This window comes from Anoplolepis gracilipes, chromosome 2 (assembly GCF_047496725.1).
Source record: "Anoplolepis gracilipes chromosome 2, ASM4749672v1, whole genome shotgun sequence".
Lineage (NCBI taxonomy): Eukaryota > Metazoa > Arthropoda > Insecta > Hymenoptera > Formicidae > Anoplolepis > Anoplolepis gracilipes.
Window position 1 is genome coordinate 22,119,813 of NC_132971.1, and position 27,507 is coordinate 22,147,319.

The following is a 27,507-nucleotide window of genomic DNA, read 5'->3' on the forward strand; positions in this document are numbered from 1 at the left end:
ATAAAAGTAAGTGTTAAATTCGTTACTAAAAAAATGTAACTACGTTATCGCTACAGTTACAGAAAAAAAATAGTAACGCTGTTATCACTTCGTTACTAAAAAAAAGTAACTGTACAAGTAACGCGTTACTTCCCAACCCTGCTTAAATATACATATTGTACATAGTTTACAATGTCGTATGATAATAATTGTGATTTAAAATATAGATCCACTATCTTTTCAAAATACATGTATATATATCATTTTATTGAATACATATTTTACGCGCGCGCATACGTATGTGGATATGTGGGAAAATTTCAATATATTTATAAGATTTTTTCATAATGAACGTAATGTCATCACAATTCACATATATATATCAAACGTACATACAATGACATAAAATGGTCGCACACACATTACGAAAACATACACATTATTGCAGAATTGCTATTTTTCCGATTCTACCATACAAAGAGAAAAAAAGTAATTCTCTCTCTCTCTCTCTCTCTCTCTCTCTATATATATATATATATATATATATATAAAAAATAGATAGAAAATATACAACGTTTCATATGGGTAATTTTTTTCTTTTCGAGAAAATATACTTCAAAAATCAGAAAATCTTTTGTCATTACAAAAATATATAATTTATATGTAACATGCATATTCTAATGATAAAAAGTCACAATAAAATAGAGAAAAAATTATTTTAATTTTTATAATAATAAATATTATAATTTTTTCATTTGATTTTCTTGAGAATGGAACATTATATGAAAATTTAACTTAAAATTTTTAATCTGTGTCTTTTTATTTATAAAATTCTTTTCTCAGTGTTATCAACTGTGCATCAATTAATAATAGACCTTATAGCTAATACCTTTTGGTGTTAATTCGATTTAAATTCAGAACATATATTATTTAACCTGCCGTTTTTTTCGTACTATTAAAATATATTTCATTTGTGTAGGCATTGTGTCGCACAGATTTACAATAAAAGTGACAAGCTAACTTTATACTGACTGTCATAAATATATTTTTATATATATACACACTATTATCTGTAACGCGTGAAGACCAGGATATTTTCATTATAATACTGACGTTTATCTCTCAAGAAAGGAAAAATCTATCCGAATCATCCGTATCTTGATCCCTATACATATGTATATAGGTTTTAATATCGATTGAGACTTTCTGTTGAAATATTTGTGTATTCTGTAATAAAAATATGTAATACATAGAATTTAGAAAAATACACGAAGGAATCTGATAAAAATCGGTTTACATACCTTTAAGGCAGTCGTTAAGTTCGAGTTCACTAGAACTGCACGTGAGCCCCGAGGGTTTTACACCTTTAAAGATCTCGATAACGCTCGGCTTTAAGTTATGAAAGATTAAGGGCTGACCCCGCTTAGCAAAATCCTCTATTAAAGTTTTAATACCCTGTAAATGGAAAAGTTGATGATGGAGAGACGATGCGACATTTGATTAATATAACGTGTCAAAATAAGAGTATAATTAAAGAGTTTGATTATTTATTCTTTCGAGAATTCTATTCGCACCTTTGCAGCGGTGAAATCGGCTGCTTGAATATGCGTGGAATCTATTACAACTGGCATGGCGGTTCCCTCTCGCAGTCCTTGCTTACTAATGACGGTTCGTACGTATTCGACACTTGGAAACACCAGACTTCGATCTGGAGTTATGACAAGATATTCACAGCCACTAATGCTCTGTAAGAGTAAGAAAAAGAGGAAACGCAAATTAGCATTTTGTTCTAATGCCGACTATATCTTATGTCGATATTTCCTTCTTTCCAATCTTTTTCGTTTAATTATTATTTAATTATTTTAATTGAAGATATTAATTAAAAAATTAAATATACAAATATGTAGGATGTAAAGAAAGTTTAGTATAAACGCAACAATATACACACGTGAAATATAATGAATATAAAAAATATTAGTATGCATACGATGTGCAAAGGTTTTTATCATTAGAGTTAGATTATATTTTTGTGGTAGATTAAATTTATTGTACAAAAATTGAGGTTTAATTTAGATAGAAAAATTTTACTTTTTAATTTATAAATAAACAGTTTTATTTTTTGCCAATAAAAAAATACTTTACGTGTCATATTTACATGGTGCGTTGTGAACTTACCGTAGCTTTATGAACTCGTAACGTCGGCCTAGCCGAGGCGTAAAGTAGGAACAGAAGATTTATACCGATGCCGATCACTATGCCCAATTCGAGTCGTATAAAGAGGCAACATAGGAACGTAGCCACGGCAGGTATGAGATCAATTTCTAAAAATAACGAAATTAGTACAAAAGTTTGTAAAAAAGAAATGTTAAAAAACAATTTTAAAAAATCTTATAATATCACAACAGAAATAAAATAATCGATCGAAGATATAATGGCTTGAAAAAATAATTAATGAAGATGTAGTTTTGACAGGGATGGGAAAGTTACTTTTGAAAAGTAACTAGTTACTTAAGTTATCGTTATTGTTACTTAAAAAGTAACTATTCGTTACCTTTTTCCTTACTTTTTTAATGTTTAAACAAGATGAAAAATTAAATAAAAAATATACTTTTGTAATATATTTTATTAAAAAATTAATAAAATATCAATAAATTTAAAAAAATTTGTTATTTTAAATTTATAAAACCATAAATTATAAGGAAAAAATTTTAAAACATTCAAAGTATAAATGAAAGAATTTTAGTTTGTATTAAATTTATAACTATAGTCAAATCACATGATATATTTTTTGTACTCTCATTGTCGCTACAGTTACAGAAAGTAACACCTAACGGCGTTACAAGTAACGCGTTACTTTCCAACCCTGACTTTTGATCTACCTTGAATTCTTTGAAAAAGGGTCTTTTATGTCATTATTTTTCCTATCTATTTATTTATTCGAAACTGTTTAAACTCCATTTCGTCTTATTATTGTGCCGTGACTTGTGATTCGTTCGTAAGTAATTAATAGTTTTGTGAAAAGAAGCGTACTTTTGCTTCGCCACATGGGCTTCACCACCTGAAATTCCATCATAAAGACGACCGCAGCGATAATAACGGCTGCCAGGGCGGCTTTCGGGATATAGTAGAGATAAGGTGTGAGGAACTGCAACGATATAAGCACCAATAATCCGGTGTAGACTCCACCGAGCGTGGTCTTTACTCCAGACGAGTGATTGACCGCTCCTCGGCTAAGGCCACCGCTTACGGGCATCGATGACACAAACGACGATATCACGTTGCACGCGCCCAATGCCAGCATCTCTTGAGTCGCGTCTATCGACTTGCCCTCCGCTGTAACATTCATTAATTACACTCGAAATATATTGCAATGCATTTAGTTACATACGAATAAATAAATATAAATTTGTCGCTTTGAAAATCCCAAGTTTATCCGGAATCAAATAAATAAAAAAAAAAAAAAAAAAAAAATTAACCCTTATTCCGTACTGATGGATACCATTTTTGTCTGTGATTTTTCTAACAACGTCAATTTCTCGAAAACAAATAACCATTATAAAATAATATATTTAAGGAAATTATTTTTCAAATTTATTATTTTAGTCTTTATTTAGAATGTTCAAAGAAGGTGTATACATTTTTTTCAGATTTTTTTAAAACACTTTTACATATTAATAAACTTTATCGAAAATAGGCTGACCCCACCTGTACAGTTAGAAGGTGCCAAAAATAACAATAGGGAGTAAGGGTTAATATTAATTGTTTTTACATCACAGTCGTAGTTTTATTCCAATTTTCGTAAACATAAATTTTAAACACTCTTCTTACAGAATACTTTGGCGATGGAGATGGTTTCCAGCAAGCTCAACATAGGGACGACCAGAGAACCGGTCCCCAGAGAGGAAATCATATCGATGAAGGTATAAGTTTCGTTTCCGACCTGGGCTTCGAAGGGTGGCAAACGAAATTCCGGCAGTCCTTGTTTTACATGGCCCGTTAAAATAACGGGCGATTCTCCGTAATGTTTCTCGAGGAGCCAGGACATTATCGCGCAGACGATCACTATGATAATGTTTCTGGCCGTAGAAATCAGCCAGAGCAACTTTGTGATGACTTGTTGAAGTTGAGATGGTACTTTGGTATTTTTTGATATTAGCCGCCAGTCTTTCACCTTCTGTCAATACATGAAAAATATTATCCAATTTTCATTTCCTTTGCTATTAAAGTATAAAAAGCAAAAATATTCCAAAGCAACGTTTCCATCACCAAAAGTACTTTATACTTTAAGAGGTAAATAATTTTCGACACTTGTCACATATGTCGCATCCTTTGACATACGTCATTTATATATTATTTATATATTATGCTATATATTATAATATGTAATAGCTATCTAATTACATATTGCACATGTAAAACAGTAAATTCATTTCACAAATGTGCGATAAAAATATTGTATCGAGAGACAACTTTTGTGGTATACACCCAGCAGAAAGATTAAATAAATTCAAGTAAAAATGAAAACATTATTAATAATATGAACAAAAATATCATTATTTTGAATTACAATCCCTATAGTTGTTTTTTAAGCTATATAATAATCGATATTGCAAATATCCGCATCAATTTGTAAGATTATTTTTATTAAATGACGACAATTAGAAAATAATGTTACGCTGTGCGTAAAAACACTAGCATAACATTACTAATTAACGAATTTGAAAAGAAAAACAATAACGACTATAATAGCTCGTTATTTAAGAGTTGCGTAAATATTAAACTATTTAGAATTTAAACAAGTAATAAAAAATATAATTTTAAAAAACAAAAATATAAATTTGTTCAACTTTTTACTATAAATAAAAGAAATAAAGTTATCAATATTTTTTTAGTTTGTTTTTAAGAATACAATAAAAAACCGGTGTCAGAGTTAAATTTTACATAATTTTAATTTGAGAGACGCTTATATATATATATATATATATATATATATAAGCTGTAAATATGTAATCGAAAGAGAATTGCTTGATTACACATTTTCTTGACTTGGACTATTCGCGTATACTATTAAAACAACATGTTGCAATTTAAATAGTGTCGTGCTTACTCGGAGAAGCAGAAGAATAATTATGCAAACAATTCCGAGAACGGTATCCCAACATCTCGTCTCGCCGATATGCTCGAAGATACTTTGCCAGACTTGTACGAATTTAGTACCGGTAACTTTGAGTCCGAGAATATCTTTCACCTGGCTGGTAGCGATGATGATCGATGCCGCAGATGTGAAACCCACGGATACCGGTCCCGATATAAAATCCAGCAGAAATCCTAATACATCAAATAGCGTAAAAATAATTCGAGACAAGAAATCCAGAAAAATATTGAACAATATATTAAATATACAAGAAAAAATAAAAGTGTATACACATTTAAAATATAAAATGCAGTTGAATGTTTATATTGTAAAATCATTAGGGAAATTATTATCTCTTTTATTATGTGTAAAATTGTCTTTCCACATTTATTTTAATGGCACATGTGCAAAATGTATGAATATATTGCGACTCTGTCTTTCATTCATATTCTAGTATAATGCCAGGTAGCAAGCATATTTGACATTTGACATTTTGACAATTTGACGTCAAAATATGGTCAGTTCGAACCAAATATGACGTGATGTAATGACGGAAAAATGACGGACTAATGTCACAGACCGAATGACGACATTTCAAAACGTTAAAAAGACTTCATGACTATTTTAAACCTATTAGAGACGTTTTAATGACATTTGATCATGAATCTTTTTCTCTAGCGTGAATTCGTAAAAAATGAAAAATTCATTCAACATATTCAAATATTGAGTTTGTTAATGAAACTTTTCACTTTTCACGAGTTTACGCTAGAGGAAAAGATTCATGATCAAATGTCACGATCAAGTCCCAGGTTATAGAGGAAATTCATGTTATAGAGAATTGTGAATATCAAAATTATACACAAAATTGTTTGAATAATTTAAGATATTATAAAAAAATTAAATGAATTTTTAGTTAAAAAATAATAATATTTGGATAATTTATAATAATGAGTTAAGAATCACGATATTATGACGTTTTTTTTACAACATCAGTTAGATATTATTTGATCACGTGACGTCATTGAACCGGAAATGATCAGTTTTCGACGTCAAAATGACATGTGCTTGCTACCTGGGATACGTGATACATTGTCATGCAAATGTCGACGTAATGTGGGAAAACATCGTAGAAAGAGAACATTAGGAACATTAGGAGCGGTCAACTCTGATTTAAAATATATAACATTTTACTATATAAATATTCGATTATGTATATACATATATTTTGAATGAAAAAATGTATTATCTTCAAAAATTACATAAAAATATTATTTGTGAATAGCGCTAAAGCTATGTTAATTAAGGACACAATCGCGAATGCGATGACTAGTGAGGCGTGTGAGTTTTGTATCTTTGCTTGTAATTTTACCTAAATGCAAAATGCCCATCAGTAAAGAAACGCAGCCTGAAGCGAAACACAATAATACGGCGAATTCGGGCCCTAAATGGGCCTTTTGTAATGTCTCTCTCGTTAGAATTGCGGCGATCGCAGTTGGTCCTACAGGTACGTCCTTCCAAGAACCGAAAATTGTGTACACAAAACAGGCCATGAAGGACGAGTAGAGTCCATACTGTAAATCCAGAACAATATGCGATATGTTGTAAGTTTTTCATCTCTTTAATCGTCATCAATTTTATTCAACTCGATTCATTGAGGCACGTGTTATCGTTATTTAAATAAAATCTTTTTAATAAAACTGTATTATTTATTTTTTTCTACTATCTATCACTTAATATACATATAAAAAAATTAGAAAAATTTAAAAAAAAAAATAAGAAAAAATCCATTACATTAATAAACTTTGAAATTCACTAGATTAATAAATTTTGACGGATATTGTCGAGTCTTACCTGTAGCGGAAGTCCGGCAACATTAGCATATGCTATAGCTTGCGGTATGACGGTGAGTCCTACGGTAATACCAGCCACTAAATCGCTCACTACGTATTCTTTTCGATAATTTGGTAACCACGCTAAGATCGGTATTCTTTTGAACAAAAGTTTCTTTCTGCAAGACCTTTTCACTCGCTGATAAATCCATCTTCTTCCTGAGGTGCATAAGGCATTCTTATCGGAATTTTGTGGTACTGAAAAGTACGATAAAAGTACATATATACATGTGAGGAAAGTACATTGTATATGGAAGGTGTTTTAATTAATACGTGCACTACAATATATACTACATATAATAAGAATATATGTTTAGAAAGAAATTTCAAGAGACAATATTTTTTTTTAGCGATTTAAAAATTTAGATTTAGATTTTAATCTCCTACATATATATATATATTTATTTCGCAAGATTGTTAAAATTATAGAATTTAATGATTATATCTCAGCTTAATCATTTTCCCATTAATATATAACATTGGAATAGATGACATTTGAAAAACTCGATATGTATATTTTTGTGAAAAAAAAAAAATTAATATTTAAAGAACAAAGTTTAGATATGAGCAGGTACAAAAATTTTTAAAATATTGTAAAAGGAAAACTTTACTAAATAATTTTAATAAAGTTCCAATAATAATTAAATCAATGTAACGAAGGAGCTCAAGGAGCAAAGCGAAAAGTGCGAGAAATTTATTATAATTAATAATAATTTATATTAAATTTAAATAAGCGCGAGAATTTTACATTATATAAAAGTAGTAAAAAACAAAGTATTTTACAACTTAAAAACTTTATAAAAGTGCAAATAACAAACATTTCTTTTCTGGACTCAAAAAACTAAAAATATCGTAAACAATCAGAGATGAAATAAAACAATCGTATGTCATAAATCCTGATGTATAAAAATTAATAAATTACAAAGAAAAAAAAATAAAATATAAAATATAGCAATGCGCATTCATAGTTTTGTCCGCATAGATGGATATTTTGAAAGCAAGTGACAATTAAAATCGATTGTTTACTACATACAGTTTTTCCAAGAACTTGCGGCAAGAAAAATCCAGAATCAAAGTGCCGTCTAAAAATTAATAATTTAAAATTGGTACAACAGAATATTAAATACTTCGCTTTAATATTAAAACGCAGATTCATTGAATCCATATAAAACCCGAGAGCAAATCAATCAACCGAGTTCTCGTGACATTTCGATGACAGCGCGCAGAGACACACAATGTAACGGAAAAAGAAGACAGACAAACATGTTATGAATGTTCGAAATCAACGAAGCAAAAATATAAAGAAAAAAGATAAACATGGAACAAAAAAGCATTAAAATATTTAAGCTTTCCTTAATAAAAAGTCTCAATAATAAAAAGATAAGAAGGATGGAATGATTCGATGTCGCTCTGCAGATTTAATCCTTATTTTTGCCTCTTAATGAAAAGCATTTCGAATGCAAGACATTTATAATAACGAGACTCCCTATCCAAAAGCCCATCCCAATCGAAATCATGGCTCTCGTTAATTCTATGATCTATGATGATGACCGAACTCTGAGAACAGGATTATTAATATATGATTGCGGTTTTCTGAGATACGAATTTTCAATAGTCTCTCTTTGTCTGGCTGATTTAAGAGGCATCGCATTTTTTGCAATTAATCCCATAGATAATGTTATTTAGACACGATTATGGCGGCGGATCTTTATGTACTTTTATAAAAAATTTTAGATTGTTCAATGCCGTGTAAGAAAGATGCAAATCAGATTTTTTATTAACAAAGTTAAATTTCTCTGACAACGATTTAATATATAATAATAAGAACTGCCTCGTATGAGGATCAACAGTTTCTCTTGTTAATGTCATTGTTATAATAAAATTTTATTACCAAATGTAATATATATAAATGCATTTTTTATTTCATGGCACATTCTATGTGTCGTTGTTATATTAATGTATCAACAATGCGATTGATAATGATATTTATCTTTTTATATTTATCGCCGCTTCGTGAAATGCTTATTCGTGTTCTCAGTTTATTTTTAACAAAAGAAAAGGAAACACACCTGAGTCAAATATACAAAGAGCCCAAGGCAAATGATTCGACGTGTTTTTAAATTATTATATTCTGTAATAATTTTAAAGCGGAGCAAACAACTCGTCATATACGCAAAATCACTTTTTTAATTTAAATTTTTAATTTGAAATTAATGAGTTTTAACATTGGAGAATAAAATACTCTTGTAAATAAAGATGTATTTCCAATGTAAAATATAAATATATAAAATAAAAAATAGATATATAAAGTTTAAAATTTAAGATGTATTTTTTTAAATGTGTATTTCTTGGAAAATTTTACGAGATCGTATAATCATGTATAATCAGTTATAAAAAAATTACAATATTACACATATATAATGATAATGTTAATTTTTTCAAATATCGTTAAAAATTGTTAAAAATATTGGTCAAAACGAAGAAATTAAAAAATAATAGCCTATATTTATTCTTATTACAGCCACGTTATAATAACGTTGAAACGGAAGTTAGACTAGTAAAATATAATTAACGTGATTTTAATCAGGATACATCAGGAGCCGCGCTTAATTCGCGTAGCATCTTCAAAAACGTCACGCGCGAGGTTCAAGGATGCGTTAATGCCTACTTTTATATTATCATCAGACACACCTGAGTGAGGTGCCAATTTCTGTGAATTTAGTATTTCCAACACGAAAAAGAGTTGCATTATGCGAATCTTTCGCAATTTATATAAATACAATACAGTTTTTTATCAACTTATTTTTCAATATTGCCATAAAGTGTCACGCAGAGCGTAATAAAGTACTATTGACACATTGTCACTAATGTATGATAAAGCTTAATCAACTGCGAATGATACGATGTGAGTCTGCAAACGCGTAATAGTAATAACATTATTACGGTAATTAATTAATGATTAATGCAACACTCAATATCAACAGATATTCATTAAGATTGTATTTCATTATCTTTATTTTGAATTTCGTTTGCTATTAATATTAATCGAAATGATAATGATTAAATTTTTTGCAAAATAATAAGAGAAAACGTCAGAAAATAGACATGTTATTTTGCGTTTTATAGCTTCGATTATTTGTAATATATGTCAACATTATTGATTTTTTGCGACGTGTGCGACTATTGTTCGAACGATTGTACGAACGAGGATATTTAGAAGATTAGAAAATATAAATATCGATAAAATGACTTGTACATGAGAGTAGAAGATAATGATTATTATTAATTTTTATAGATTTTTATATAATATTTTAATAGAAATATTGCTTTTTGCAAAATGATTATTGCTCTACAAAATATTTATTTTTTCCATAATAATCAACGTATTGACAGCAAAAATATAAAAACATCAATGCGCAAATGTCAGATGTCTTATATAAACTTGCAGAGATTCTTATATAAAGAGTATAATATTTTTTCATTGCACTTTTTCTCTCTTTCATGTCGTATTTAGCCGTCTTACTGTTGTAAATATAAATTTGCTTTGAGTATTTAAACTTACACTAAAAAATACAAATTTTAGCTTGATTTTAGCACAATTATTGTCGCGACTACATTCTTATTTGGCTATGGTATATTATTTGTATGCGGAAAAAATTGTACTCATATTATTTTTAAACAAAAATATTTCTCCAAGTGTTATGTCTACACGGTTAAATTTAACACATTTCTCGTGTCCCAATTTATCCACTCTAATTTCAATGTTAATTTAACAGAAGGCAAATATGTAAACAAATAACACAAATAATATGTAAAAAATTAACACAAAAATGTGAATTAGTGTAAGATTTTACTTGTTAATTGTGTTGTTTTGTAACTCTTAGAAACGGTGAATATTAACCCTCCCAATGCAGGAAAGTTAAAATAACATAACGACAGTATGTTAAAGATTTAACACAAAAATTTCAACAAAAATACAAAATGTTTTTTACCGTGTATGTAACATATTATTAGGAAAAAACCGTTATATCCTCCGTTATATTATGCGTGCATAAAGGTATACATATATATATACGCAATGTAGATAAACTGATCGTGATAAAGGTAATGTGCCTTGAAACAATTTTTCCATTTATATATAATTATCGTAAAGCGTTATAAACGACCGTTTAACCGTGAAAGTGAAGGTCGGTATACGGTGCATGATCATTTTTGCAAATTTTTGCCGATGTGTCCACCGCCATTCCTCGTTACATGTTGTGTCGCGCGTTGAATCATACGCCCATTATTTTCTCATTTTCTACTCTCACGTTCATTGAACGTTGATAAAATTTTTACACGAATCATCGACGAGTTGGGCACACTTTGTGTTAAAAAGTTACAATTACATGTGATGGATTTAAAAAAAAAAAAAAAAATAAGTCTCTAATCGGGATATATGGTATTATATAGAATATCCCTTACTGCTTTTCGAATGTCATATTTTTTGACCAATTTTCACATATAAATATCGAGGAATATATTTTTTTCTCAAGTTCAGCATCTCGCGCTTTTTTGTGGAATCTCTTATTTTAATGTTCTTTAAAAAAAAAAAATGGTTGTATGGGAAAACTTATATATTTCGGAATTGGTTTCTTTCTGTGCGTAAAGAATGAAGATGTAATATGTAATAGAGAAAACTTACCTTCGAGATTAACAATTTTCGCATCTTTGGTGATGGCGTGAGCCCCGCCGGGATTACCGTTTAAGGTATTCGATTCATTATTGTTGCTACGAAGAATATCGTCAAGCGCATTACTGCTGAAGCCGGTCAATGTTACTTCTCTGCGGTTCTCCATATCGTACTCCTCGTTGATGTTGTACTTGGACATGGCGCGATTGCCTGAGATCGACAAGCTCGATCAAGCGTGAAAATCGGAAGAGATGCATAAACTGACGTAAATCGATGTAAAGCCGATGATTTGTCTGCTTTTCAGATGGACTCCATTCTGACAGCTCTCGTGATCGCGCGGTGACTCTGGAACGAATAAATAACCGCGATAATTTACATATAATTTGTATATATAATTTATATTGCAACTCTACAGTTTTTTTTTTACTTGTCGCTTTTATTTCATTTATATTTTCAACTCGCTTATAGTTCTCGCGATTTCGATTCACATTGATCCAATAATATATAATACTTTTTTTGTTTTTTCTCTCAGGGACTGTTCGCTCAGGCAATTGCCTCGTTTCGTGGCTATTATTATATTTACGCAGGATTTTCTTGCCACTGTGAAGCGCAAAATTTTCCAGGAACTATAGCAATTTCACATATAAATAATTACATTATTTTTTTCTACATTTTATCTTGGCAATAAATAGTCTTATATAAATATATAGCCGATTGTTTCTTTTAATAATGTAATTAAATAAAAGACTGTACGGTAGATTATCTTTTTCGCTCTTTCGTGCAAAGAGAAAGGAATAGCAATCTGAAAATTCACACCATCCTTTCCTTCAATGAAGTAATGTGCATCATATGTATATATATATATATATATATATATATATATATATATATATATTGCGTTTACAATTGCCGTGCGAACATAGATTTCTCAGATGGATGACAAAAACGTGGCGAACGAGTACAATATAATTGACGGAATTTTGCAATCGGTTTTGCGAAAGTACTTGTAAAAGATCGGATTTTGTCGAGTGCGTGTGATACGAATTAAGCAACAATTTATTTAAAAAGAACATTGCACGCATAGAATAATCATTGTGTGTACATTTTTAAAAAATTCTTTAAATAATTACGTATATAATTAAATCTAATTAAAATCGAGAGAGCACATCATGATTCGTAGGTGTATTATATCTATTTGATTCCGAATTCGAAATAAAATTATATGAAAAAAGGATGCATCTTGCCAGATGCAACGATATAAAAAAATATACAAAACAATATTTTATTAAGATAACTTTTAATCGATATATATATATATATATATATATATATATATAATGATCGGGGTAAAAGTTGTCAAACCTTAAATCACACCTATTTCATGATTCGTGCAGTTTATTCAAGTATCGAGCTCGTTAAAAGGCGGAAGCGTGACGATACCGGAAACCGCTGTTTGATGATGTTACGATGAATAACAAGTCAACGTGAAAAGACAAGCGTATAAGAAAATTATTTGAATCACGTGTATAATCTAGAAATCTAATATTATCCCGTGAGGTTTTTTACACACGAGAAAAGCATACAATACATATGTAATATGTATTGTATTTCTCGGAATTTGGAATACAATAATGCGTCTAGCATCGCGTCCATCGCTGGAATTGGTCTTGGCAAGATGTTTACGTAATTAATTTCGTATTGAAAAATACTCTGATTAGCCATGCCTTCCTCGTATCGAATAAACGTCGTTCTCATTACTGCCTATCTACCGCATCGAATAATGCGATATTATGTAAGACGATATCGAGCACATTACGGTCGTCGTTATCATTGGAAAAAAATAAGTTTAATGGTCTTTTTCTTCATTTTTTAACGACTTTAACATTTACACAATTTTCTGCATATTATGCACAATATAAAATGCATTAAACGATACGCGAATTCTGTTATTATAAGTTGAAGAATTATTAAAATAAGAGAAATAACCTTCGCATTCTATGGAATAATGATTTATCGAACACGTTTTAGCTGTCTAAAATCCGGTTTTTGGCGTCAAAGTTTACACAGTTATCTTTAAAATACGCTCATCGTTTTATTTTATATCGATGGAAATGTCGGAAGTGTATACCTTGTATTCTTTTTCAAGTAATTCGGGCCAATGAAAAATGTATATGTACATTTGTGGTAAATACATTATATTTTTATATTCCGGTACTTTTGCAAAATAATTATAAATAAATATAAACGATGAAGCGCACTTGGCTGTATTAAATTTAGATTCGACGAATTTGCATCAAATTACACGTGTGATGTTTCGATTTTCAGATCATTACAATAACATTATTCAGGTTTTTCCTTGTATCAATTATTTTTATGCTTCCGCTTACTTTACCTTTTTAAGTGCGTGCGTATAAATATTTGATAAATATCGTTGCGTTTTCTCAAACGGCATCATTCAAAGTATTTTTTTTTTTTATCATAAACACATTTAAATACGATTTTCGTAGTGTTTCGCTGTTGATTTTGTTACTACTGTGTTAAATATATATTATCGTAACCATCAAATTTTTTGATTTTGTGAAACTTGCTGCCTCCGACAATATGATGTAAGACTACTTTGCGAGAGATATTATTTGAAATTTTATATATATATAAATTACAATAGAAAAAAAAAAATTCAAATCTTTGTTTTATATATATATTCAAATTCGTCGCGCTTTATCGTTTATATTTATTTATAATTATTTTGCAAAAGTACCGGAATATAAAAATATTATGTATTTACTGCAAACGAACATATACATTTTTTATTAGCCCAAATATATATTATATATAAAACAAAAATTCCAATATTTTTTCTATTGTAATATGTATAATATCATAATATATTTAAAAGACATTAAATACAATAATAATAAGCGAGAGATTTCGAGTATTTTATTATGATAGATCTTAAAATATTATTGCTCAGCGACTGTAAAATTCAAGTCATTATTGATTCAGAGCTTAAATCAATAATCTATCTGATTAATTTAATTATTTTAATTCAATATTTGCGGTATATTCTGAGGGTAAAGAATTATCACGTTTCCCCGATGAATTTTTCAACGTGAAAAATACGTCATGTACGGAGAGGGAAAAACGGAAGTTTTTACCATTAGGCTACTCTTATCTCGTGGATTAATTACGATTCATCGCTCAAGCATTTTGCACGTGACGAAAGAATGTCGTCGTGAATAGCTGTCCAGGTTTTTAAATGGATCGTCAATGAATCATGCCGCCTCGCGTTAACCGAGGAATGAATAGTTCACTTGGAAATCCTTGAATGTCTTTGTCGTAAGCAGACGATTGTAATTTCGAGCTTTAACTCGGAATGTCGTTTCCACGTTATCCACAACATTAAAACATCACTAATGTCTTAACTGACGTTTACAGTTTAAAATGAGCAATTCTTCTGAAACGATCCAACTAACATAAATAAACAATTCCCGCTAAACAATTTTAAATATTTTCTTTTAATCGATAATAATCTAACTTTATAAGAAATATCTATTTATAATCATATACAGTATCGATAGCTAACCATTTCACATATGATTAAAACGATTTTCATGTCGTGCCATATGTCACTGTATGTCTCTATTTATTATACAGATATAATTCAAACAACACAAATGTTTATATAAAGTATCGTAAAACTTACTTTTAAAAATGACTAAAAAATGTCTCAATAAAATTCAAATTATATTAATATTTAAAAAATTTTTTAAGGCTCTGTTTTTTTTTTACAATACTTTCTTGATATCCCATATTTCTCCTTACTCTTATTAGGATTTATTAAATTTCTGCCTATAGTTTTTAGAATATTTTTACTATAACTAGGATAGAAATTAATGTCACATGAAAATTTTGTGAGCGCGATTGCAGCACGAGGAAGTATATCGGAGGTCTATCAAAGTAGTTTTTACCTCCAATATCGTCAGATACCGTAACTGAAAAAATACCGCTTTGGTCAAGGTTTCCGTTTATAAACGAAGTTGACACCGACTAATACGAGTAACGCACAACGTTTACAAAATTTATAGAAGAACTACAGAAATTTAATTTTACGTTCTTTGAAGACAATGTGTACGATACATATATGAAGAATTAAATGCAATAGTGATTATAAGCACAATAGACTTTTCCGCATATTTCCAGTAATTGTTTCAAGTACATTTGATAAAAAAAAATCAAAATTTAAGAATATAAAAACTTACTAACGTAGAAACAAAAAATCCATCAAATTTATTTAATACAATTCTTCATTTATAAATTTTTTTTTTAATTTAAGAATTCGTCTTATCCGCTTGTTGGATTTATACATAAACTATATAAGCTATAGTTTAGAGCCTCACGCAAAATTAGTGTTGAAATAAAAATTATTTTTTGTTGTAGACTATTTTGTAAATTTATGATAATTTTTGCATGTATAACTGTAACTGTAATTGTTTTCTTTGCTCGTTCAAATTTTCCAAAGAAAGAGATGTCACTAGATAAATAAATAAATGAATAAAAAAATGTTGGAAAAAAACATATTCTTTTTAAATATTATTAGTTTAAAAGCTAGAAAATTGTAAATCCGACCCCTGTATCTACCTTTTTTCTAAAAAAATAATTTCTTATTCCAAAAGATATTGATTCGTATACGTCTCTTGTATATTCCTGTGCGTATCTAATTTGAAAATTCGCGTTCTCGTCCTTTCGTGCGTGCAAAATGACACGATAAATTCATGCAATTTGCCTGTTTCACACTACAACCGCCACGCATAAAGTAAGTCTATGTGCGAAAGTTTATTAGAAGGCCTATAATCCTACATAAAGGCGGATGATGCTTTCTCTACCGCGATTTCAGCGTTTAACGCGGTTGATCGGTATATTTTTCCATGAGTGCTTTCCATTTAGCAAGTTGACACAAGCGTCATTCTATCTTTGCTGACCCTGGATGTTGAAAAAAGATGGAATGACGCTTGTGTCGACTTGTATCGCTAAATGGAAAGCATCTTATGTAAATGTGCACAAATAATAACTCACAAATGAATTTTTTTGCCTTTCTTTTTACAAACTAGCACAAAAGCGTGCCATTCAAATTCATGATGACATTTAAGCATTTCTATTATATATCGATTTTATTCGCGCGAGTCTGAGATAGTCAATGAATCGCGCGCAACATTCTTAATGTATAATAAAAAAAAAAAAACTGTCAAACGAATCATTTAAATATCCTCGACCGCGTTTGGTTTTTCATTATGCCCCATTAAGTGCCAATGCACTAAGCTAAAAATATATTTTTTTTAAATATTATTTCTTAAATTAAATGTTGTCGTGATATAAAAAAATAAAATAAATATATTTAAATATATATTTGCTCCATTATATAATACATAATCTCCGAATCAACGCGCTTCTGTTTGAATTATATTTACGAGAGTTTAAATTTATCACTCTACATTTCTTATTTTCTCGCCCATTAATTATATCAATACTCACCCCTGATTGTCTCTCTCTCTCTCTCTCTCTCTCTCTCCGTAATATTACACGTGACGAGATTGAGTTCTACGTTTCGCGTTCATCGTCGATACGGTACGCGTGTTTTACCGTTTACCGAGACAGGTTGGTTTTTCGCGATGAACCGCGAGTTCTCCTCTCGATGAGCGATCGCGATCACCTGCCTGCTACCGAGACGCTTTCTCGCGCGCTACTGTCGCAGTTCGCAGTCGTCAGTCGCACGAATATGCCGAAAAAGCGGAGGAAGTGCGGGTGGTTGCGTCCGCGCGTCGCACGCGAGTCCACCGGCTACCGATTCTCCTCTCTTGTCTCTTGCAGCGCCGCGTGGAAGTGGTGCGTTCGCTCGCGCTCGCTCACCTCGTGTCAGACGTCGGGCGTCGGGCGTCGGGCGATCTGACAGTTTGAGAAGTCGGTCGGTGCCACGTGTTTTCCGACATGATGCCGAACAACCAGCAAGAGATCCTTCTTTCCTGCCGATCTCTAGATTATTTCTCAGTTTTTTTATCAGGTTCTTCCCCAGCTCAAAGAGCGTCTTCTATTCATGATATTGAACAAAAAACGCTTGGTGATTTTTCTACAGTTGAAACTAATTATTTTGTATATGCCTATATTTAGATATATTTTATATACATATATATATATATATATATATATATATATATTTATTACATATATTATTATACATATCCTAAGTAGAGGAAATACACATCATTTGACGTTAAAATGCGCTTTATTATATAAGTATTATTATATAAATATCAATATTTTTAAATTAATAACTAATATATATAATAATATATATAAGTATATATATATATAAAGTATATATATATATATATATATATATATACTTTATAGTAATTTTACTATTAGTGGGTAACTAATTGATATATATATATATATATATATATATATATATACTTTATAGTAATTTTACTATTAGTGGGTAACTAATTGATATATATATATATATATATATATATATATATATATATATACTTTATAGTAATTTTACTATTAGTGGGTAACTAATTGATATAATAATTATAATGACTGGGATTCAAAATTACTCACAAGCTGGAATTATAAATATAGCTTGGATATTTCAAAACATGTGTATGATATGGTAGTTTTTGTAAGCAATAAAATTTGAGACCAATTATTTATGCAAATATTGTACATTTACATATACAATATTACATTGCGTAAGCAAAATGATACGCATTAAGGAAAATTTTTCTTATTAAAATTTAAAATAAAAATCTCTACAGAATAATTGTTTCTGTTTTTTTATCGCAACTTTTTTAGTTATATTATCTATCCATGTTAGGAATGTATTTTTCTATTCATCTATTAGGCATATATTTATCTATATTTTTAATTACAAATTAATGCATATGACGTCTCTTGACACCATATTCAAAACTCGGAAAATAAAAATAATTGATTTTCACAAATCCTAAATCTTGAATGTACCAGCAGGTAAAATGTCACGTGCAATGGGAAAAAAGGGAGTGAGAGCGAGCAATTTGCGAGAAACGTGGGCTATCAATATTCATATATAATACTCTATGCAAAGGGGATTTACCGACAGACCTGTAATTATTGTTACGCAAACAATTATAATGTCCACCGGTTTGCATTCTCGTGTATGTGTGTATACGGTATATACAGTGCGAGTTCGCGTTTTATAACGGATACCTATCTGATTCGTAATGACTTGCACCATTCCTGTTGATCATAATAGTTATATATCCGATTACGTGGTATTGCTTTCACGCGTGTTACATTTACATATGACAGTTATTGTTTACATCGTAATTAAGTGTGGTAAAAATTAAAAGACAAACAAATTCGATCGGAAAATGTAAAGTTTCTCTAGTGAATAATTTAGCACGCCTTTGCGAAAAGTTCTCACGTAGAACAATTATTTATTATTTTTTTTTTACAATCGATGTGTCTTCTAATAATGCGGATAGTTAAAAATAAACCGCACAAAGCGCGACTGCGAAAATGATATATGTATGTATAAGCGTACCGAGAATTCATAATGACGCGCATTTTACACGCGTAATCAGTGTCTGCGATGGAGTGTAGCGAAACCTGAAAGTCAATCGGATATACTCGATATAATTTTGCTAGAGCGAAAAAATATGTTAATCGATGAAACGATAAAGCGATAAAACAGCTGAGCATATATTTACGTTTTAAAACGGGTAATTTATGCATGTGTTTTATCGATCCGATTTGTATCTCTTATAATGTAATAATATTCTGTATGCATAAGTAGTTTGTAAACTTTGCGATATAGAGCATGTGTTACATATCTTTAAATTATAAGAATTTAATTAAAACATAACAAGTTAAAGATTTATTAAAATGTTTCGTGTCAATTTATTAGTGACGGTGTATATTTTTATTTTACGTGAATTATCACTATGTGATATATACAGTTATTACACAGTAAAAAATTGTGCGTCCATATGTTAAAATTTCCTTGTGTTACCACGTTTTGATTACTACTTCGATGCAAAATTATTATAGTATACAGTCGATATGTGATTATTTTTATAACACTTTGATGTGTTACATTTATGCCAACTTTATAACTTAATACTTTGTTAGAAATGGAATATTATTTTGAGTGCTTTCAACACATCATTAACAATCATTTCAAACAATCAACATGTTTCAAAATCAATTTAACGTTCTAAGAAAAATTAAAATAAATCTTAGTAATCGAGTAATCATGAACTTTAAAATGTTCTATCAATATTTCTTAACAGTTATTGTGACTACTCTTTCATATAGTTTTTAATTAATTTGTATGTAATTTTTACATCACACTTAAAGTTACAATAACAAAAATAAATGTAAAGTTTTGTGTCAATTACTTAACATTTCTAATTTGTCAATATAAGTAACACACAATAAATAAGTCTTATTTGAACTTAAAATTTAGAGTGCACTTTCTGGGACATGCAAAAAATATTAAAATTAACATTTTATTTTTCACCGTGTAATAACAAATTTTCACAAATTGTTAGGAATATCTTTGTGGATATTTTTTATGCCGCAGATATGTACTAATAATAATATAAATTGAATGAAATAAAGAACTGTTATAATTAATATAATATATAGATTATATAATTTTATATAAATCTTGACCGGTATAATAATTTGACATTATCATAAAAATGGATTTAAAGTAAGACTTTGGCAAACCTTTTTGTGTTTCTGCATTAAAATTTCTTCTTAATTATACCCGAGATAAAGAGCGATTAATTTAATTCGTACTTTTGCATCCTGTATACACACACGCACGCACCTATACACGTGGGCACGCACATGTATACATACATGTATTAAAATTTTATTTATTTATATAAGAAAAAAATATAATTTCGAGAAGCGTTTGACGATTTATCGATGATAATTACACAAACAAAGTATTATCACGCTTCTTTAAAAGAGAAAAATTTCTGTAATAAAAGGAGAATTAAAAAATTTTTTCAACTTTCATAAAACTCTCTCTTTCTTTCATTCCTTCTTTCTTTCCTAGAAACGATAGAATACATACAGAAGAAACATATAGGAAATGTTGAATATTCCATCGGCATTCCATCCATGTATATGATGGTAATTACTGTTTACCAGCGGTGACATTACATAATTTGATGCTCGGCATGCAACGTTAGCGATAAGGAACGCGATCTTCCTCTGTGACCAGAGATTTTTGCTGCCTACCTGCCTGTGCTCGCTATCTCGGGATTGTTTCCGTTCTCTCTTACATCATCACGCATGCACGTTTACACTACATTTGCACACGCTCGCACGTGCATCACGAGCGAAATGTAATTATCGTAATGTAAGTTTAACCCAATAAAAGCGTTTTGCATGTTACCTGTGAGCTTGATATTTATCATTCTATTTATGTTTAATCAATCAAGATTAATTTCCGCATTTAAACTAATATGTATAATTAATTTACATAACTCATAATTGCAATCTATATTTATGTTATCGGCATTTTTATTCTCTCTCTCTATCCTCACTTCAATATTATATTTTTAAAGTCGATCTTTGGATTATTTTTTCGTAAAAATATTAACAGTAATTATATTATTTAACTTTTTTTTTCAATTATTTATATGATATTATATTATTAGAATATTGTCAAATATATAATAAATAAAATAACATATTTTTTAAGTTGTTTTCAAAGAAAAGTACCTGTTATATAAATCACAAATTTGTTATTAAAAGATAACAAAGATAAAATAAATAACAAAACAACTTATGCATATTTTATCTGTATTGTGATAATAAGAGTAATTAATTTTTTGATTTCAATCTATAATATCAAACTGTCAATTTGGTTGCCAGATATTAATCGATCAATCAAGATGAAGCTTTTATTACACTTTTGATTCTAATAAGATTCATTTTTAAACATTATACATTCTCGAAAAATAATTTATATACTATTATTAAATAATATATATATATATATATAGTTTGAAAATTTAAAAATAATATATAATTATTTATATACTATTATTAGTTTATATATTATATATAATTTATATAAATACCTGTGTGTTTGTAATGATACATATATTCAAATCATGTTACGCTCCCGTAATATGATTGTATAAGCGTATGCAATCAATTTTCAATCAAGAACATCGATGACACGTGTTTGCACGCAAACTCATCTCGTTATTCATAAAGCCTTACATGCTGCATTTGATATTAGTTTCTCTTTCTTTTAGTTAATCTTTGCGATAGAATGAAGAAAAACGTTTGAGATGACGATAGTTGCAATTGTGTCAATTAGCTTTCGAAATGATTCAATTTGTGCTAAAGCTATATCTTAGCAAACGCAAGTTGCAAAAATGTATCATTTAAATTTTAATAAAATGTATTACCCACGCTTTTGTAAGTGTATAAATAAGTGTGTACATATGTATGTATATATATTGTATATACATTTATTTATTAATTTATTATATATATATATATATATATATATATATATATATATATATATTACCCTCTAGCTTTAGTGTTTTATCAATTTTTATTTATTACACTTTCATTTTAATATATTTTTAATTTATTACATGTATATATAATAAATTAATAAATAAATGTATATACAATATATATATATATATATACACATACATACACTTATTTATTAAATTTCTCATATTATTAATGCTTTTTCATTCATTTTAATTATAATTTATTAACTTTTTAAGAAATGAAATTATTAATAAATCAATTATGTATTATCTCTACTTTGTTTAGGTATAAGATACATATTTCATAATTTTACGAAAAATCTTAATAATTAATTAATATAATAATTAATTGTTATCTTATAGTTAATTCAAATTAAATAAAATTACATGCATATAATTATTAAGGTATAAAGTCTATTTTAGTTAATTAAAAAATAATCAGAATTATTAGACTAAATAAACGTTATCAACATTAAATACATATCTTAATTCATTTTCATTTCTTCTCAAGGTAATTAAAAAGAAAATGCAGGCTGGAAATTAATCAAAGTTTTCTTAGCTTTTTGAAAAAAGTAGCCTTTGTTCCGCCACATCTTTTATATTACGCTTAAATCTGTTCTAATGCTTAAGAACGAGGAAAGAGGAGTGCGTATCGATTCGCCGCATGTATGTAGCAAGTCGAATAATTGAATCTTGTTGCGAGGCGTTATCACGAATATGTATGTATGCATGTATGTATATACAACGGAACTCGATCGCGTTACACAAATCGCATTACATTAATCGTGTGCCACTTGGCGCGCAGTTAGCTCGATTTTATCGATTATCTTGAAGGTGCGTAAGCCGGTGGAAAATTTCTATCTTTTTTTTTGGTCTCAACTTTGTTTTACATCGCGTTCGCATGTAATGAAGATAAAACCGAGATTAATCGTACTCTAAGTATGGTAAGTATGATATTTCAGTTTTCTTTCATTTTATTTGTTTTTATTATTATTTGTAACATTTTATTATAATCAAATATCAAATTCTGCGGATATGATAATAACGTGTATAAGTATTGTTGTTTTTTATCTTGTTTAAATAGATCTAAAGATAATCCATAATTTTTATAATAAGACAACATTTTCAAGATGTGTGTATATATTTATTACTTGTTCAACTTTTTATCTATAATTAAATTTATATCGAAAATTTTTTTTTTTTTATTAATAAAATCTCTCGTCGGCGAATTTTTTTCATCAACAGAAATGTTAATTCAACTTTGTATTAATTTTTAGTATTGATAAATATTATTTTTATATAAAGATATATAATAAAAATTATTATTTTAAATTCTTGTTGTCAAATAACATATTCATATTACATACAGTTCTGTAGTAATCGAGTTCACAAAGAAATTACATTTATCTCAACGTGTTTAAATTATTCGGCTTACCTGGTACACAAGCTGATCCATCGAGCAATGCAGTTTCCTGCAAAAATGAGAAATTTATACAAAACAACAATTGTACAATACGTCGTGTTATGTCTGATTAGAAAGCTATCCAACACGTAAACTTTAAAAAACCATTAAGAATAGCTCTCTTGTAAATAATAATAAATTAAACATTAAGTGCTGTAGAGAGCAAGATCGAAAGACATAATAAAAAGAAATAAGATAATATTAAATTAATATAATTCAATAAGCATAATGCTACATATAAAGGTAAACTTTATTTTATATTACATTGCTTGCCTCAATTGTAATGTTTAAAAGATACTTTCTTTATTAATTTTTAAAAAGATGAATTAAAAAAAACACTAGCAACTCAGAAGAAGCTGATTTTGTACACAGAAAAAAAAATAAGTGTCAAATGAAAACTTATATACTCATATGACCGCGTTCATTGTTTCATATATACGCAACAATTTATAATCTTCTTGGAAGAAGTAAAAAATTTTTAATTTCAACAATATTATAATCTTATTTCAATACTACAATTGTCATTTCAAGAACAAATTATAATCTTCGATTTGAGCAAGTGTTATTTTCTATCCAACATTTTTTCCTCTCCATTCGAGAAAATTATTCTTAAATAACAAGAATATATTTTTTTTTTGGGTCGAATTATATAAAATGTACATATTGTCAAAGTAAGAATATTCTTTTTTTCTGTGTACTGATAGAAATTTTATTGTTGTTGTATTTTTTGAAATAACGATACATAAGGATATATTAGCACGTGTTTTATTTACATGACACACACAGAGTGTCATGTAAATAAATTATTTTCGCGCTGACCATTAATAAAAAAATCTCGTAATAAATTGCGCTGATCGTGAGTCTGACAAGTCGTAATCAGCGGAATCCTAATAGTTTCTCGATCACGATCCTCGGATATCGCGTCAGACAATGTGGCGCGATGCCACATTACGCGGCCGCGAATCTCCAAGATCGGCGGCGGTGCCGGCGGCTCGTCCCGGTACCCGCTACTTGGTACCTACATTCCTCACGGAACGACGGCACATTCCTCGGCTTTTCTGCTCGCGTTCGAATTCCTGGTTCTGGCTTCTTCCCTTTACCTCCTCTGAATCGCCGATGAGATTACATAACCGTGGCTTTTCAGCACATCCGCGTTCTCTGTGAATTGTCCGATTAAATGCGTATTTCATGACTAGGAAATACATATATTTGAAACAAAATTTCCTCTCTCTTTGTATCGCGTATACCTCATTTTGTACACTCGTCTGAAGAACGTTGAATGGATGATTTATATATTTATAGCACGGTTAATATGATAATTTAATTTAGTATAGAAAATGTATGCGTCATAGAAGACGACATTTTTTTTCAAAGTACAAGAAACTTTTTCAATTGTTTAGCAATTTTATTAATATATTAATATATTACTTATTGTATTATTATTTTATTATTTATTCTTAATCCTTGTCTTTCGGCTTAAGAAATGCCTTGGCTTCCAGCTTACATGTTTTACATATTTACATATAACCATTTCATATCTTGAATTCTATAAACCACATGAGTACGCTTATTAATTCTACCAAATATAATCCAAAAATATATCCCATAAAATAAAATAAACTAAACTAAATAACTCCATAAAAATATAGAAAATATAATAAATATAATATATATTTATATATAATAGATAAATATATATAAATTCAAGAGAAAATATTATAAATATAAATAAAATATAGATTAAATATGTATTCTTGATTATCGTATATTTTAAAATTTTAAGTGTTACTTTTTTTTTTAGAAAAAAGAAAATGATTTAGATCTTTTAATTGACATAAGAAAGACACAAGCACAATTATCAATTCTATCAATTTTAAATGTATACATTATGTTACAACAAAAGAATGCATTGGGCAATTAGCAGCCAGCAAGAGCAACAGGTTGTATCGTGATTGATGCGAGGGATTTCTGGAACTGTGCTGTTGAAATTGATTTGATAATACCGATTATTCTTGGCCACTGGGGCGAGACAACGGGATCGCACAAATATTCTGACAAATCTCATGATTGCACGCGTTGCGCACGATTGCATAAGTTCGAGGTCGTTGCGATGTTCCCCAACATACAGAGTAGCAATAAATGATCAAAATTGAATCAATTTGCATAACTAGTAATATAGATGCCCCAGAAATTGGCATAGGCGAAACGATATAAGATGAAAGCATATTTAATATTTCGAATATAAGGCTCTTAATATTTTACAAACAAACAATTACCAACCTGACGAATAAGAGCCATACGCAGATGTTAATGCGTAAATTTTTTAGAAATTAATTTTTTTCGCGAAAATTGAAACGTGCACAGAGCACATATTTTACTTGGTGTATTTACCAAGAAATAGATTGTCATTTTTGAGAATTTTATACCTCCTCTTTACTCCCCTAAAGAGCCCCGTTATTTTTCTCGCCTACGTCTCTGTAGGGGAGTAAAGAGAGGGTATAGAATTCTCAAAAATGAGAATCTATTTCTTGGTAAATACACCAAGTAAAACATGTGCCCTGTGCACGTGTCAATTTCTTAGTCAATTTTCAATTTTTCTTTTACAATGTGTCAGAGTAGCTTTTTCAGTCATGTATAAGCAATTAAAAAAAAATTAAAGTTTTTTTTTTAAATCCTATATTTTACAGAAATACGGGAAGACAAGTAGCTAATAATCATATATTCTTTGTTTTATTCTAAGAAGATTTTAGCTTGATAGAATTAGAAATTGAGGTTTATAAACCTCCAATTAACTAATTAGTTACCAAGATATAAAAAATTGAAAAGTTGCGATTAAAATTGATCTTAATATATCCTCACTAATTGTTTTAATTATAAATATAAATTATTAATTATTTACTTGATACACAAAATTTGAAGAGAGAGAAAGAGAGGGAGGGGGGAAGCTTTGTCTTATATCTAATAATTAAATAGAAAAATTTATCTTTCCCTTCTTAATTTAATTATAACATAATTAATTACAGTATTATGATCACGTCAATCGTACTACAAATTTTCTTTAAATTTTCTGAATAGAGTCAAATCGAGATTTTCACATATACTTGAAAGAATCCGTCATGAAAAAAATCACACAATTAGGATATATGTGTACAATTTAAACTGCAAAATGTGCTAATTAGCTAAATATTTTGTACATTATATTTAATATGTAGATAATATATATAATTTCACACCAAAAAATATATATACATACTTATATATATATATATACTTACATATATACTTAATTATATAACGTTTAGGTATATAAATGTAAGAAATATATCTATATACAAACAAGTATTAAAACGGACGAATTGCCTCGGCAAATGCGTCCCGTTTTAATATCAGACGAGGTGGCCGAGTGGTTAAGGCGTTGGACTGCTAATCCAATGTGCTCTGCACGCGTGGGTTCGAATCCCATCCTCGTCGTTTCGTTTTTGTGTTGGTTTGCAACGGGGCTCTCTTGCCGGACTTTGTAGTAAAAATTTTACACAAACTTTTATTTAAAATATGTAACATTTTGCTAAATTTTTCATGATTTAGAATTATGATGATAATGAATCATAAAAATTATGCGACTAAATAAACTTTTATATCTTGGTAACTAATTAGTTAATTTGAGGTTTATAAACCTTATATGTAAATATGTAAAATTCTATCAAGCTAAAGTCTTCTTAGAATAAAACAAAGAATATATGATTATTAGCTATTTGTCTTCCCGTATTGTTTTTCTGTAAAATATAGGATTT

General features: G+C 29.0%; 1 protein-coding gene and 1 non-coding gene across 2 annotated transcripts; one reads left to right on the forward strand and one right to left on the reverse strand.

The window, feature by feature from the left end:
- Positions 1-316: 316 nt before the first annotated feature.
- On the reverse strand, positions 317-17,456 carry LOC140676135 (sodium-independent sulfate anion transporter). The gene is made up of 11 exons (XM_072910870.1): positions 17,204-17,456; positions 11,687-12,019; positions 6,965-7,200; positions 6,483-6,684; positions 5,087-5,307; positions 3,808-4,153; positions 3,010-3,312; positions 2,155-2,300; positions 1,554-1,724; positions 1,281-1,434; positions 317-1,206 (listed from the first exon to the last, which is right to left on the reverse strand). The coding sequence occupies exons 2-11, from the start codon at positions 11,871-11,873 to the stop codon at positions 1,166-1,168; spliced, it is 2,007 nt and encodes a 668-aa protein (XP_072766971.1). The 5' UTR covers positions 11,874-12,019; positions 17,204-17,456; the 3' UTR covers positions 317-1,165.
- Positions 17,457-27,105: 9,649 nt separating this feature from the next.
- On the forward strand, positions 27,106-27,187 carry Trnas-gcu (transfer RNA serine (anticodon GCU)). Its single transcript has one exon. It is a non-coding gene; the product is annotated as a tRNA-Ser (tRNA).
- Positions 27,188-27,507: the final 320 nt, after the last annotated feature.

Bases quoted from the DNA above. Each gene is read 5' to 3' on its own strand.
- LOC140676135 (XM_072910870.1), bottom strand. From the start codon at position 11,873: ATGTCCAAGTACAACATCAACGAGGAGTACGATATGGAGAACCGCAGA. The intron at 3,313-3,807 runs GTAAGAAGAGTG...TGAATGTTACAG, and splicing joins CTCCATCGCCAAAGTATTCT to CGGAGGGCAAGTCGATAGAC. The intron at 1,435-1,553 runs GTGCGAATAGAA...TTCCATTTACAG, and splicing joins CCGATTTCACCGCTGCAAAG to GGTATTAAAACTTTAATAGA.